The sequence below is a fragment of the Diorhabda carinulata genome, chromosome 4, assembly GCF_026250575.1.
Source record: "Diorhabda carinulata isolate Delta chromosome 4, icDioCari1.1, whole genome shotgun sequence".
Classification (NCBI taxonomy): Eukaryota; Metazoa; Arthropoda; class Insecta; order Coleoptera; family Chrysomelidae; genus Diorhabda; species Diorhabda carinulata.
The window spans coordinates 3153765-3170062 of record NC_079463.1 but is presented as its reverse complement, the minus strand read 5'-3'; the positions used below and the strand labels follow the sequence as shown (position 1 = coordinate 3170062).

The 16298-nt window shown below is 29.3% G+C and overlaps 1 protein-coding gene across 3 annotated transcripts; it reads left to right on the top strand.

The window, feature by feature from the left end:
- The first annotated feature begins 605 nt into the window (after positions 1-605).
- On the top strand, positions 606-16298 carry LOC130893327 (S-adenosylmethionine synthase). Of its 3 annotated transcripts, none has more exons than XM_057799335.1 (9): positions 606-1035; positions 3960-4236; positions 5780-5857; positions 6073-6195; positions 8730-8842; positions 13499-13642; positions 14170-14388; positions 14568-14884; positions 15501-16298. In XM_057799335.1, exons 2-9 carry the CDS (start codon positions 4125-4127, stop codon positions 15604-15606), a joined length of 1212 nt encoding a protein of 403 aa, XP_057655318.1. In that variant the 5' UTR covers positions 606-1035; positions 3960-4124; the 3' UTR covers positions 15607-16298. The 3 variants fall into 3 exon arrangements, 2 of the variants coding, with proteins under 2 accessions (XP_057655318.1, XP_057655319.1); XM_057799336.1 differs by lacking the exon at positions 8730-8842 and adding an exon at positions 11852-11964 and having other exon boundaries at positions 809-1035; XR_009059187.1 differs by lacking the exons at positions 14568-14884; positions 15501-16298 and adding an exon at positions 11852-11964 and having other exon boundaries at positions 808-1035; positions 14170-14295.

The following is a 16298-nucleotide window of genomic DNA, read 5'->3' as shown; positions in this document are numbered from 1 at the left end:
ACTCGGATCCAACGTCCTCGCCATCACCTTGAAGACTTCTCAGATCATTTTTATGTTATGCCAACAAATCAAACGTTAAAACTACAATGAAGAGCGTTGATGTTTTAGATGGATTTGAACGAGGAGAAGGAATCCTGCAGAATAGTGAATACTGCAGAAAGAGGATTCTTGCTAAAATAGGGGTCTGAGAAACGGCAACTGAACAATCAGCTGTTTTTTGTTTGTTTAAGGTGCTCTCGTGTTTGTAATATGTTTAGTTAAGATTAGATTGGTTTTTGGAACAAGAACTAGGTGTTGTTTGCTTAAAATCTACATTGTAAAGTGGTTTAAGGTTTAGGTTTTTGAAGGAACAAGTATTGTTGAAAATAGTCTTCAAACTGACCGGCAAAAACCGCATCTAATGATAACATACCTAATCTTAGATGCTTTCATAACTTTTATACAAACAGGGCCGGATAAAGGGCGATTGGGCGCAATCGGGAACCTCATTCGATCCGCCTATATACAAAAAGACAAAAATATGATTTAAAGGATCTACAACGCTCTATATATTGTGACATTTGTTTGTTGATATTCTTATTTGGATTAATTAATTCGTTCACATGCCTATTGACAACTGAGTAAAAACTTTCAGTGAACCAGATTAAATCTTATCGAACGAACAACGGGAAATAAAAGGAAATGTTGAATACTTGAATGATAATATTGGATTTTCCCGATGCTCTTAAAACTTAATTGGCTTTATGCAACTTTTAAAATCACAAGATAAATTTCTTTAAAATATAAATTTTTATTATGTACTGATAAAGTATGATATGGCAGAAAACCGTCGACCAATAGCGAAAATTTCGCCATCTTTTTGCATCACTGCATATATAAGTACGGCGTGAAACTAACCACGCACTCAGTTAATTCCCTCTTCTGTTCGAAACAAGAACAAATTCATTTCTCAATTATCATCAGGGAAATCCCATTTCAAACAACTATAATCAGTTGACTGTGATATTTTAAGTGAAAACTACTTTTGTGAACTCGGTAAGTAACGAAATTCAATTTTCAAAATACTTTTTATCTAATTAACGATTAATAAATCAAAAATAATGAAAGGAACAAGTGGATGAAGATGTAGTTTTGAGTAAATCGAGTTTTTTCATTTGGAAACTTGAGTTATACTAAACATAAATATTTTTATAGCTAAAATTTTTATTCTTGTGAAACTTTAGATGATATTTACATTTTTTCAGAATCAAAACCACCCACAATAAATAAGATTTATTTGAGAAACATTTTCAGGTATAGCAGATAGAAAAAAACTTAAATAAAAAGTATTAAGAATATTATTTCATCAGGTACAGTCCCATATATATTTCTCGTCCAATCTAATACTGATGTTTCATTTCAATTTTAGAGTTTATTAACCTTTTTAATACCTAAAACTACTATTTTATAATATAACTCTGTATAAATGCGATCTAATCCATTTTATATCATCCTAAAATATTACTAGTTCATTCAAATCTAGTTTCTAGTACTCTAATCTTTCAAAAATTTTCAATAAACTATTTTTTTCTGAAAGCTTGGAATAACTAGTCTCGTATTTACGTAATACACGTTCAATTCTGGAAAATCTTCGTCAAAATTTAACTATTTGAGCATTTTCAGATGCATTTACATAATCCTTTATTTAGATTATAGTTGTACTGACGAGAACTAAGAAGACCAAAACCTGTACATATATAACTTATCCTGCCCTCCTTTAACCCCAAACCAAATGTGACATTTTTCGCACTTTCCTTGTGAAAATGTAATTAAATATCAGTCGTGTTAATTAGTTTGGAAAGAGACAGCAAGTCTGAAAAAGTCGAGTATCTGACTTTTCCGCATATAAAGATTTTATGGCCCCCACGTGAACCTTGACTTCTAAGTTAGCGATTAGATAACGTATCCTGTAGATATCTTTAGAGATATGTTTGGTTATATTTTACTTAAATATGGTCATTTTCTTTTACAAATATAGATCATTTGATTGATATTTCGTATTCTTGTGTCAGGGGTTATCTTTTATTTCAACGTAAACTTATGAGAAAAGATTAAAAGTAATTTATTGGAATGTAAATATAATCAGAGTTCAATGTTATGAAATTATTAAAAGTTTTTCGAAAACATATTTTAACAACTTTTCAATTCATCTCGAAAAATAATCTTGCCTTTACGAGGTTTGATCAAAAAAATGCGGTGAACCAATTATTATAGCCAACTATCACATATATTTCAAATAGTTTCAAATTTACAGTGTTGCCAACTTGAAAATACCAGAAGGAATCTTTTAAAAATGCTTCCAGTTATTGATTCAATTTTAATATTACCTCATAATAAATTTTGATTCCATTAAAATGCATTTTTACACACCTCGTATTACGAAACACTAAATTCTGCTCACCATTTTTAAATTGGTTTTTTTCTTTACTTTTTCTCCTTCGAAGTATATGTTTAATGGTACTAAATACTAATATAATCATTAATATTAAAAATACTTTAATAAAAAAGAAGTAGTGTTAAATTTGGCAACGTAGCAGATCATTTAAATCATTTTTCTATAATTTATTGATAATTTATTCATAAGATACTAATAACCTTAAAAATATATATTTAATAATGATTGTATGTCCTCATTACAAAGAAAAATTCTATTGAATAATAATTATTGTCAATATTTACTTTCATTATAGTTATATAGTTCTCAATTCAACCAATTACAAACATATACTTGAATTTTGTAATTCCCGCAAATACTAATTTAACCTATAAGCACGGTCTTACATACAGGGTTTGAAACCGAGAACAATTTCTACAGAGCAGCGTGGTTTTCATGTTGTCAAGGTTAATTGTTTGAAATAGTCATGACACGGCGCTGCTATCTAGAGATGGATACTTACATCATAACTTACTTTTACGTATTAACTACTTTTATTCATAACAATTTATTACTTATAGAAATAATATCAATTAATATTATTATTATTATTATTAGGTTAACACAATTTGACACCGTTGAGCTACATTGCACATGCGCTTAATTTCCACAGACTGAGATAACTAAGTGAAATTGAGCCCACCCCTCGTTACAAAACTTGTATGTAAGACCATGCCTATAAGTAACTGCCATCTTTATTAATGAGAATAAATTTCAGCGTTGCCAAATTTCATTTTCTAAAAGTTAGTTATATCAAAATTGAATAGTTATTGAGTCCAAAGAATAATAAAACTACTAAAAAATGTCTTTTAACATATTAAAAAATTTTTTGGAAAATAATCGTTATTACAACATTTATACAACATTATAATACATTTAATCGGTTATGAATATTTCAAAATGTCCAAACTTCTCAAACAATTAATTCACATTACAAACATTATTGTCACATTATATAAAAAAAAAAAATTATCGAAAAATCGATGTTTTTTTTTCTATGCTACCTCCTTGATACGGATAATTATTATATGAATCTAAAAAAATAGTTCATAAATATTTATCAGAGTGTAGATAATATTTACTTAGACTTAGAATTTTAATTGGTAATTGGGAAAATCATTAGGTATTTACATAATGTAATTGTACAATTTATCATATTTATTGTGAATAAAAGGTCTCTATGATTAAATTTAAACTTTGACCCAAGCCTATCAGTTAGTATTCAATGATCTATTTAATTCCTTTATAATTTTAACATATCGGTTCATTTCTATAGGTGCATAAGCATTTAATGAAAAAAATAAACGCTCCGCTACTGTTATTTGCTGGAGGTAAAGATTTCAGTTATCGAACATAAATAATACGATTTTAATAATAAAAACCACTATAACTAACTACTTCGTTAATATTTATTGTTATAATTTTTTCTGTTATTCTAATTACATCGCCATTATATACAAAGCAGCTACTATTCTATTTATTTTAGTTTGTTTCGTCGACGGGACGCCAGGCTAAATCCAATTGAAGAAGTGGAATTTGTCACGTGACTAATACCGAAGTTATAAGTAGCGCCGAGATCACATCGACGTTCTCTTTTCCACAGTAACTAATTCGGAAGTAAATTCGTAGATTCTAATAATCAAGGTTCAGAATGCCAGAAACAAATTTGTCCAATGGATACACAAACGGCAATTCAGGATATGAAATGGTGGATGGAACAGAATTTTTATTCACATCTGAATCTGTAGGCGAGGGTCATCCAGGTTAGTACGTTTTATTTTTTAGAAAATGGCAGAATAATCCAATACATTATGCCGCCTCATGGTTTGACTCTACATTATAACCTTTTAAAATAGCGTTGTTCATATTTTGTTATCAATACGTGTTATTTGACGGTATTTTTTAAACGGTTGTGATTCAAAATATTTTGTTTTTTTTAACCTACAGCAACTGTTTGTTTACAAAACAGTAAATTTTAAAAGACTCGGTAATTAGGTTAATAGTAATCGAAAAGTTATTTTTATGTTGATCTACATTTTTGTAAATTGTTTTATACAATGTGGAATCAATTTAAAACCGGTTCATATTTGTGATAAATTGAAAACTGATAAATGAGGAAATTTGTGGATATAATTACTGCTTTAATCATTTTTTAAATATCTACGCAAATACAAGCTAAATTCCAACTTCTTTCAACTTTTAATTTTATATTGAAAGTTTTAATTTTGCAATAATTTATTTTTAAAATTGCACTTGAAAAAATTTAGTTTTATATTTTTTGAAATGATTACAAAATTGTGTTTTCTTCATAGAATAAGAACAAATTAGAGATGTAAAATTCTCGGCAATAAATTGTCATTAAAGAGAATATTCAAGAATATTTTTCCACACATTATTCATAATACTAATATCTCTTTAAATATTTTATGTATGAATTACTGTATATAAAATAAATTAGTATATATAAGGAGTAAAAGGAATTTGTCTGAGAAATAATCATGTTTTAAACACTTTTATACATGAAATAATATAATTAATTACGAATTATTTATATAATTAATTGAAATTATCTTGAATCATACAACAGAAGAGCAAATAAGAGGTTCAGAATTTATTCACCAACTAGCAGAAGTTGTTGAAAGTGTTTCAGAAGAGAAAATTATATTAGGTTTTTGGTTTTTGTTGGCAAATATTTGTTAGTAAAACAGTTGAAAATACAAATTCTACCACATGGTGGAAAGGGACATGACAAAAATCGGATTAATATTATTAACTGTGCGTTACAACTGAACCAAGTACTTTGAATTGATACATACTGCAAAAGGAAGAAGTGGAAAACTATCTTTTGTAGCCCATAACATCAAATTTTTAAAACACGAAAGCGGAATCAGCAATGCTGAAATTCAAAAAAATATAAGTGACACAGAAGACTTGAGCAGAAGTACTAAGTGATGCAGAGTCAGCCAACATAGATAATGAAAGTTCATTTTCAGAACATGAAAATGATTTTTTTGTAAAAATTTGTCGCAATGCTTGAATTTATTTTCCATTATTTGTCTTATGTAAAATAAAAGTTGAATTGAAAGCTTGTTGTATTTGAGGGTTTCAAATGTTTTTATTTTAGAGTAAATAAAACAAATTTCAGTTTCTAGATAATATTCTTGCTTCACTCTCTAAAACAAATAATTCAAAATTGAAAAATCTCTTTTTTTTGTTCATGTATGTTTTGGCTTCTGTTATCTCAAAATATTTTTCAGATGAGTAAATTCAAAGATGTAAAAAATTAATTTGTTAAATATGTTGTAGATAAAATGTGTGATCAAATCAGTGATGCTATATTAGACGCACATCTTGAACAAGATCCCAATGCAAAAGTTGCTTGTGGTAAGTAGTTGCAATATTTCCTTTCTATAAACAAAAACATAAAAAATAATAAACTATAAATCCTGAATATCAAATTAGTATTAAAGCTCTTTATTTGTAATGGTAAGTTCTTATTGGTTCCTATTTCAGGTGTTCAAGGATTTGAACAAATCTACAGAATTATTAATCCTGTATTATATAATCGGTGAAATACAAAACTATTATTTTTCTTGCAGAAACTGTTACAAAAACAGGAATGATCCTTGTTTGCGGAGAAATCACATCAAAGGCTGTTGTAGATTACCAAAAAGTAGTCAGAGAAACTGTCAAACACATTGGTTATGATGACTCTTCAAAAGGTGAGTATTTCACAATTTAATTTTATATCAATGTAGTTGCACACTATTGCTATTTATTCTTTAACACTTTCTTTTTGTTTTGCTTATATTACTTCTGCACAGTAATTTTGTCCTTCATTAATTTCTCTTGAATTACGGTATAATGTTTTTTAATAGATGTGATTATTACAATATTTAATACACATATAACTAATCTTATGTTTGAGGGCATCCATTAATTACTTGAGCTCAGAATGGGGGGTAGTTCATGGAATATCACCAAATATCATTTAAACTGATTAAACTTGATGCATCATATTGATTATTAATTTCCTTTTTGTCCTTATATATATATTTGGATGTTTGGAACATTGTTTCTTAAACATACTCATACTTCAATAATTTCCATCTGTGTTGCTCATTATTCCAAAGTTGATGTCAATTATTTTGAACTATATACAAGATGTTCATCAAATACATTCCCAAAGTACTGTGCTAGATTCTTCATAACCTTTTGTATTGGTAGTTCTTTCGATCTTTGTTTTGTTATATTGGGTATTTCTTTCCTTTCTATCATCGAATGAGTACTATGATCACGATTGATATAATCAGTTATTTATGTGTTTGGAACTTTATGTTTCAAATGTATACCAAATTCATTATGATACTCCATGACCTTCTAGTTGATACGAATGTTTCATCAGGGTATTCCTGTCCTTATACAAGTGTCATTACATATCCATCACTTGTCTTTGCTCTCTTCAATTCTTAATTTCGAAATATTCTTTCTTTTACATATACTTCTTTCTCTATACCTTTATATTTTTTATTATTTTATTCCTTCCCATTTTATCCCTTTTGTTTCAGCAGTTTCTTTCACATTTTCAATCCTTGTTTCTTTTGGCATTATTTTAAATTTTTTTTCTGCTATTTTGTATTCGATTTTTGTAGCTATTGTATTGTAATAATCGTATTCTGAATTTTAGCATAAATGTTGCATTTACTTTAGCGAAAACATTTCGTCAGTATATTTTAAATCCTGTGTGTAAAGTAAATACATGTCAAAGCAATATATATATATATAAAATGAAAGGTACTGATTTTATGTTTGAATATATATGTTGAATCCAAAGTAAAGAACTAGTAGATATACTAAAAAGTAATACCAAGTAAATAGGTAAATTTGTAGGGAGATTAGTTGACCTTGACAACTGTATGGCATTTATAAAGAAATTCTGTATCGAAATTTAAATCACATGCTAAACATTTTGTCGTAGTTTACTTTTTGGTTGATATATGAATTTTTTAGAATGAAAATTTGTTTAAACTAGATACAAATCAACTGAACATGTTACACAGTATAAATGTATAATTAAAACTATTATAGATTCATCATATTTAAAAGTGAAAATAGTTAACACGTTTGAAAAGTAGTGCATTGTGGAACTTTTTTTTTAATGAAAAATTTGAAATAAATAGAATTGATGACATATAACCTCCAAAAATTTGCATAGAATTATTGAATGGAACAAAATTAACAAAAATTTTGGAAAATTAATTATATCCAACTCTGAAGAACCAAACGGTTCAGCTTATTAGTTTATCTGCTTCAAAAATTTCAAATTTGACATAGAATATAATTATTATATTCTTTAAATAAATTTACCCCCATTCAAACAAAATTCCAACCATTTGAATGTACACAGTTTATCATTAAGTATTTGGGGAACTACTGTTATTTGTAAAATGGTAATTAATCTGTTTAATGTTTCTCGGAAGTCGAAGCAATTCTATAGTATAAAGTCAATGGATTTAACCTCTGGTAAAAACATTTTCTACTGAGAGGGATTCCCGTAACTTGAATTAGCACAAGTGTATAATAATAAAACATTTCCTGTTCATTTAATTTTTCCCCTAAATGACCAATAATGAATGATACAGACAATGCATGCATATGTATTTGAGAAAAACTATTAATGCAGTTTATATATATTAAACTTGAGATATTGAATTAAAATATAGTGATGTCAATCAAACTTTTTGTTTGTAACTACTGTCTAGTTTTAACATCATTAGAGCAGTCCTCGTTCGGATTTGAGACCCCAATTGAATACAACGCTAAAGAGCATCGCTATTTGTTTCATGTGGTTAAAAATTTCACAGCAAACACCATGTGGCGCCATCCTCACTTCCAACTGTGAACCACCAGTCAAGTAGAAATCTAGAGTAAACGCCGATAATATAGATTCAGATAGTAAATGAGGTGTGAAAAATGTATAAATATAGAAATCTTTTATTTTGATACATTTTAGAGTAGAAATCTTTATTTTGATACATTTTAGAGTAGAGATTATTCTTCTTTTTCGTGATTTAAAAACAAAGTAAGAGTAAAGTTTTTCGTAAAACAAGTGTCACCAACTCCTTGTTGGTATGAAACATAAACTCAGTATCTTTATCATTTTATTTTAATTCCAAACAAAATAAAAGTGGGTAACAAATAAATGATGTTCGAAGAGGGGGTTATATCATATTTTCAAAATTTTTGAATCGTATAGGCTTCGACTGGCGCACTTTGAACCTGTTAGTAGCAATAGAACAACAATCGCCAAATATAGCAGAAGGAGTACATGTAAATAGAGAAGAACAGGAGATTGGGGCAGGGGATCAGGTATATCTAAAATTTTGTTTACAAATAAGGATAAAATCAGCTTAAGTACCACTCAAGTTTTATATAAATGTATAAAACTATGGTGTTACAAGGGGATCTTAACGCTTTTTAATCACGCTTTGCTTCTGCTATAATTTTACACTTTCTAAAGCTTCGCTTAGTTTTAATATTTTATAACACTAATATTTAAATTTTTTTGTGTGGTTTACCGGAATATGTATAAGGAAATGGAATAGAATGTAGAATAACCTCAAATTTATATGTAAAAAATTAAAAGGTACCAATGAATATCCACAAATTGATTTGTTTTCATAAGTATTACCTTAGTGGATCCTAATCGGTTAATATGTTTCAAACTATCGTTTCTTATATTGTTTAAAAAGCATATTAACAATAACTTTAGTCGCATATTCATATTAACGAAATGCATATTACATTATTTTTATAATAAAAACTTTTGAATTGCAGAATTTCATCTCGGTCTACACTTTATACTAACTGTTAATATGCAGTTCGTTGTTGTTTAGAGTTAGAATATAATAGTGTGACTAAAATTAAAATCAAGGATAAAATACTCATTTTAAAATACAAAATATCATATATACATAATAATCATTGATTCATTGATTGAAAATTGATGATCAAAGTGTACTAATTCTAATATATTTCCAAACTTATTAATTCTGAATTCGATAGTTTTAATGGAGAAATAACAGAATTTAAAACACTACAATTTATACGTGGATATTCAAAAGCTTTGAAATATATTAGGATTAGTACACTTTGGTGTTTAATTTTGTCACAATCCCACTAAGAAAACTGTCCCATTCACATAATAATGAGTACAATAATGTACATTTTACATTGTGTGAATGATTTGCATCATGAGGTCATGAGTGTGCTTTGGTTTCATAAATTTACCAAGTCGAATTATCGATATATGATTGAATTAAATATTGTCTGTTGACATTTTGACATAATTACCTACTGATAATTGACATATCTGTATAATTTAGTATTTTACAAAAATTTTTACAGCTTCAGGCACATATCTAATAATTTTTGAGCCAGCTTTTTATTTTCTATTTGCTACTTTTTCCAAAAAAAAATTAGAATCACTTCTAGTGTAGCTTTTGGGCATGATTTGATGGCTCTAGTTGTACATAAGCAAACCAGTCTTTGTACCCCAAATCACTGCCCCATATGTGATGATTGGTCGCAAGTTGCCGTGCACATCCACAGTAGAATCTTTGGGTTACAACCCCAATTCCTCCCTGCGAATTATTTGCATACCATCGGGGTTTTTGTGATCTCTTTTTCATGTTTGTTTACTATCTAAATTTTTCCATTCGATTACTTACCCGTCTAACTTGATGGACTTAAGGTTGAGTTGTTTCTTCCTAGTGAAGCAAATTAGTTTACGATCGACATCACATTTTTTGTGTAGTTAAAAATTTTCTAATTCCATTTTATACAATATTCGTAATGCCCAGCATATCTACACCCTCATATTCGTAATTAAAAATTAAAAGTAAACAACTCGCTGTGTCATATAATTATGTTATTTTCATCATCAACAAGAGACAAAACAAATTTAATTGAGACTGTTTATCGTAAACTTTCTACTTTATCGAATATTCTTGATGAACTTTATACAATAAACATAAATGCAATTGTACATCATAATTAGATGTATATATACTTATGTTTTCCAAAATAAATCATAGTTTTCGTAAAAGATTTCAAATTGATTACATCTACAGTTTTCTTGAAAAAAAATACTATCCGTTGACAGGACTATTTCTAAAAGGATGTGAGGAACATCACCTAGTATTTCTACGTAAAAGAATGACCTAAACTTTTGTACAAAATAGACTTAAAATAAACAAAAAAATGCGAACGATTGGCCTTGCGATTTATTTATGGTCATCGCAAATGCCAGACGTACCGGAAATTGTAAACTTTTAAAAACGAATGGTAAATCCGTTGGAATCATCGGGATATAGACATCCTCTCCTTTGTATTTTCCTTTTATGATTGTTACCACGATGACGTTATTTATCACCTTTTTCACAGTCTTGTTTTATTGCACAGTCGAGGTTAATTGTGGTGAAGTGGTAATCCAGGCAATTCCAGTGAATTTAAAAATTGATTAAGTGAAACTTGTCATCTGGAAACAGCTGTTATATTTCTGAATAATGGTCAAAAAGTGCTTAGAATCCTTTTCAATTCCAGAAACTAAAGAATGTAAAACATCTGGCGGTGAAATCAATTATGGCAATTTTAGTTTGCCTCCAGCACAACATAATTCAGTAGATTCATCACTGTATTTTAACGCCTCACAATATTTACAAATTATTGTCATTTACCCAATGGCTACCGATTTGTCGGCACAATAATCTGTTGCTGGATCATAAGCACTGATCTAAAGCATCGGTGCGGTTAGCCCGTGAAATAGCTCACAATCAACAAAGAAAATTCTCGCGCACGTAGCGATAATCGTCATTCACAAAGATAGAAGGATACACTCTTTGTATGAGGTATCGATTGACATATTAGTTCGTTGTCAAATGTCAAATAGCATGGTTGGGAAGGAAAAACAAAATTGTTTTTATTTAAATCCGAGCTTTTTCATATTTATTCGCCTTGTAAACCCTCTCTGGACTTCCACATATAATTCAAGACCAAAATTAGCCAAATCGGTCCAGCAGTTTTCAAATTTTAGCAAGACTAACGAACAGCAATTCATATTTTTTTTATTCAAAATGCAAACATACAGTATTGATAAAATTTTATGAAATATACACTGGTAGATTGAAATTATTGATTTTTTCATGTCGAGTAAAATATTTTTCGATACTTTGGAATCATAAAAAGCCCATGATGTTATAGTATTTGCTACTATTGACTTAAAATGATACGAAACTTTTTCTGAGGCTTGAACGGTAAACGTAGAACTACACAATAATGACACAGTGACAAACATATTTTAACAACTAGGGTTTGTAGGGTTTGATTACAAGACGTGCAACGTTTTGTTGGCATTGGATCAACAATCACCAAACATTGCTGCCGGAGTTCACATAAACAAAAACGAAGAAGAAATTGGAGCTGGCGACCAGGTGAATTTAAATAATTTTTTTTTGTAGAGATGTTAGAGCAGCCTATGGAGCAGGATATTAATTAGTTGTAGACAATCTTACTTTTTTTATATACCTAATGCTTTATTTTGGCAGCTTAATGCTGATTATTTTTCGAATGCTTTTCGCAGGTACTGTTTTAATCAAAGATACTTCAAAAACTTCATTTATCGTCGTCAAAAACTATTAACTAGTTCCTCAATCAACACGGGTGTCTCGTTTATTTTACTGGTTTAATCTATATTAAGTTTTGGTTATATTCTAATTGAATTTCTTGATACAATTAACGTTTCATTTGCTTCTGTAATTGTTTCAAATTGCATGCATTTGTACCCGAAATTTTGTCATGAGTAATTTAAAACGAATTTCATCATAAACATCATTAATCTAGTAAAAATTGCATGATTTATCTTCATTGAGTCATCAATTAATGATTGTGTATTTGCGAAATCGACTGTGTTAAAATTTATCGGAAATATGACTAATAACTTGTAGGTGTTACAGCTAAAACCCGTTTTCAGTTGATTCTAGTGTAAACTAGAGAAAACTAGTTTTTACAAAGCCCTAGTATAAACTGAAATAAAATTACATTTGTGCCAATCGATACGTTCCCTTTTGTGCATGGAGGAGCATTTGCAGACGATGTTGAACTAATAGCAAAGAAAGAAAATAATATTGAGGTGTGGAACAAAGCAGTAATAGACATGGGCATGAAACTAAACAAGAAAAAGCTAGAAGTAAAGGAATCGATACAAAAAAACTGTAACAGAACGAGAAAAAAGTAAAATTCAGGCGACAGAGGTGAATTATTCTAGAAGTGTGGAAAGAGTGACACAAAAATATAAAATAAGAAACATATTTATAACAAAAAACCCAAATATACAACCTACATTAAACTTTATACCCTAAAAGAACTTGGAAAGCGAAAATTAAAAAACAAACACAAAAAGATTGGCAAATAAAAATATAATGTACATATATCTAACATTTGAAGACTGGAATTTCCAGAAAATATTCGAATAGAACAACTGCAATAATGAATGTTTTCCTCGAAATGCTTCAAAAAAGTAAACAGATACTCTTCGCAGAGCTGCTTAAAAATGATCCACTAGCTCAGTGCTAGATTTCCTAAGATGTTCTTGCGATTGCTGTTTGTGCAAGAAAAATATTCAACGTAATTGTTATTGCCACGAAAATTCGAGCTGCTCAAAGAATAGGAACAATATTTTCATTATATATCATAAATTTTTCTTTTAATATTCTACTAAAATGAATTTTTGAAAAATAAAATTGTTTGAAACTAGTAAATTCTAGTATTTCTCAGTCATAACTAGTATTAGCTGGTCAAACATGTAAAAAAAACTAGTTTCATCGCCGAGGATACTAATCAAATCTAGTTTAAATGATAGAGGTTTGTGAAAATTAGTTTTCCCTAATCAAAACTAGAATTAATTGAAAACTGTTTTTATTCGTAATATATAAACACACTACATGTATTTATTTACTTTTTAAACAGGGTTTAATGTTTGGTTATGCCACGGATGAAACTGAAGAATGTATGCCACTTACAGTAGTTTTGGCGCACAAACTAAATCACAAAATTGCAGAATTGAGAAGATCCGGAGAATTCTCATGGGCAAGACCAGATACTAAAACTCAAGTAAGTTTTAACGCATCTATATGATCATATATTATTTTTCTATCGGGTAATGAAGCATGGTCGGCTGTTATGTAGCTGGGTCTACCTCTATTTTCATTTAGCAGACCTGTTTTTATACACTTTCATTACTAGCTCCCTTCCATCTCCTTATGTATGATGAAACTTTGTACTATATTTTGAACATTGATGATACTACCTGGTGTATTTGGTTTTTCTTGAAAATCAATTTTATTTTCCACAAACTGTTCCTTGCTTTTATGCATGGAATCAACCACCATATTAACATAAAATTGGACATTTTCCTTGTATATCAGTACAAAACCCAAGCCTTGAACTCCTAAATCATCGGTTCGTTTTTCTAGTCAAGCAGCTATCGAATTCCCAAGTAATCAATTCAAGACTTATTTTAAAATGCCATAGAAAACTTAACGAACTAGACATGATCCATTTGATTTGATTTGTATATCAAGATCGTGGTTTCCTAAAAAACCAATTTTATTCTATTATGAAGTTTTCATTAATTTTAGGTTACTGCTGAATATACTTTTGAACGCGGAGCTTGCATTCCACGAAGAATCCATACAGTAGTTGTTTCAATGCAGCACAGTGAAAAAATTACTTTGGAAGAATTACGTATAGCGATTAAGGAAAAAGTGATCAAAGAAGTAATACCAGCTAAATATTTGGATGAAAAAACAGTAATTCATATCAATCCATGTGGACTCTTCATCATTGGAGGACCACAGGTAACAAGATAATTTTTTAAAAAAATCTCTGTTAGGTTTGGAAAAATGATGTTACTTTTAGAGTATTTGCTATCTTGAGTAAATATGATGTCAAAACCTCACTGATTTAAATGTATATTTCATCTTTTTTTCAAATTTTCATTATGGGAATTGTTTGAATAAATAAATTTTATTTCCAGGGAGATGCTGGTCTAACTGGAAGGAAGATAATTGTAGACACATACGGTGGATGGGGAGCACACGGAGGTGGTGCGTTTTCAGGAAAGGATTTTACTAAAGTTGATAGATCAGCCGCTTATGCCGCTAGATGGGTGGCTAAATCTTTAGTAAAAGCCGGACTCTGCAGAAGATGTTTGGTACAAGTATCTTACGCCATCGGTTTAGCTGAACCTCTTTCTATTACAGTATTCGACTATGGAACTTCCGAATTGACACAAAAACAGTTGTTGGACATAGTAAACAAGAACTTTGATTTGAGGCCGGGCAGAATTGTGAAGTAAGTATTGTGTGACTATTACATTATCTTCAAAGATTGAAGATGAACTCATATATTGCCTGGTCTTTCGAGCCTTGCATTCATATCAGAATATTTTTTTCTAATTTGTTTGCCTATGATGTTTTTTTAGTATTTGCTACTCTTGAGTACACATGATGTAAACTACTAGCTGAGGCAACAAATTAAAACTAGTTTGTTATTAGATTTTTTAAAATACCAACGTTTAGATGTTTATTTGTAGTTATTTACATTTTTTGTGAATTCCTCATAGTTTTCGAGTTATTCGAGTTTAAAATTTTTGAGTTTCAAGTCCCGAAATTTCGAAAATCCGTGCCCGTAATTTTGCTAAAGAGTTGCTAGACTTATTCGGTATCCCAAAACTTCCCAGAATATAGAAAATCAAAACCGCCCAATTTGATTTAAAGTTTTAGCTCAAAATCTCTTAATTTGCCTGTACTATTATGACCATTTATTTTTCTATTACCAACTGGTTAAAATAAAATTTGTAGTAGATGGTTACCTTATATATTTTTATTGACATTTGTGAATTGTAAACTATTTTTTACCATGTATGTATAACATATATATGAATAATAATATAACGAATCTTTTTTAGGGAATTGAACTTGAGACAGCCAATTTATCAGAAAACTAGCACATACGGACACTTTGGACGAGAAGGTTTCAGCTGGGAAGTACCTAAATCATTAATTCTACAATAGTTACTTTAATTTTATTGTTAATACCCATTTAGTCCTTCCCTAGTAAGTAGATGTTTAAGAATAGGAGAAAAATTCTGTGATCGGCGCTCTGAACCTTGAGATGAACGCGACATTTTGCTTCCTTGAAAAGTAAAATCGTTTTCGGAGACGAAACGTCGCGTATTTGCAAGTAAATTTGGTAAAAATTCGCCCCAAGTTTTCCGATACAACCCACAGTGGTACTAAATGTTAGTGTCGCTGCAATTTAGTGTGAGTCAAAACGTTCGGTTTCAAGTTAGGTATTTTACTCGCACATTGTGTTGTGTTTAAGAGAATAAATAAAAATTTGGAAAAGAGCATTTCTATAAACACTCCGGGATGTATCAGGAACGAGGAGGGATAACAAAAAATCAGGCAAACTGTTGAATTTGGCGTTTTATAACTAAAAGAGATAAAATATCATCTATAAGTTTTATTATTTAATATATATACGAATATATTATTTTGGTGGATTATTTAATTGTATTTTATTTTTTGAAAAAGAGAAAAACATTTCACATAATAATAATATGTATTTTTTAATATATTTGTTATATCCAGTGTAGGTCAACAAATCCATGTAATTTTTTATAGTGTATTAATATTTTTATTGACATAATATATAAAATAGGCTTTTTGTCCAAAATAAACAATAAAGTAGATATTACAACAAA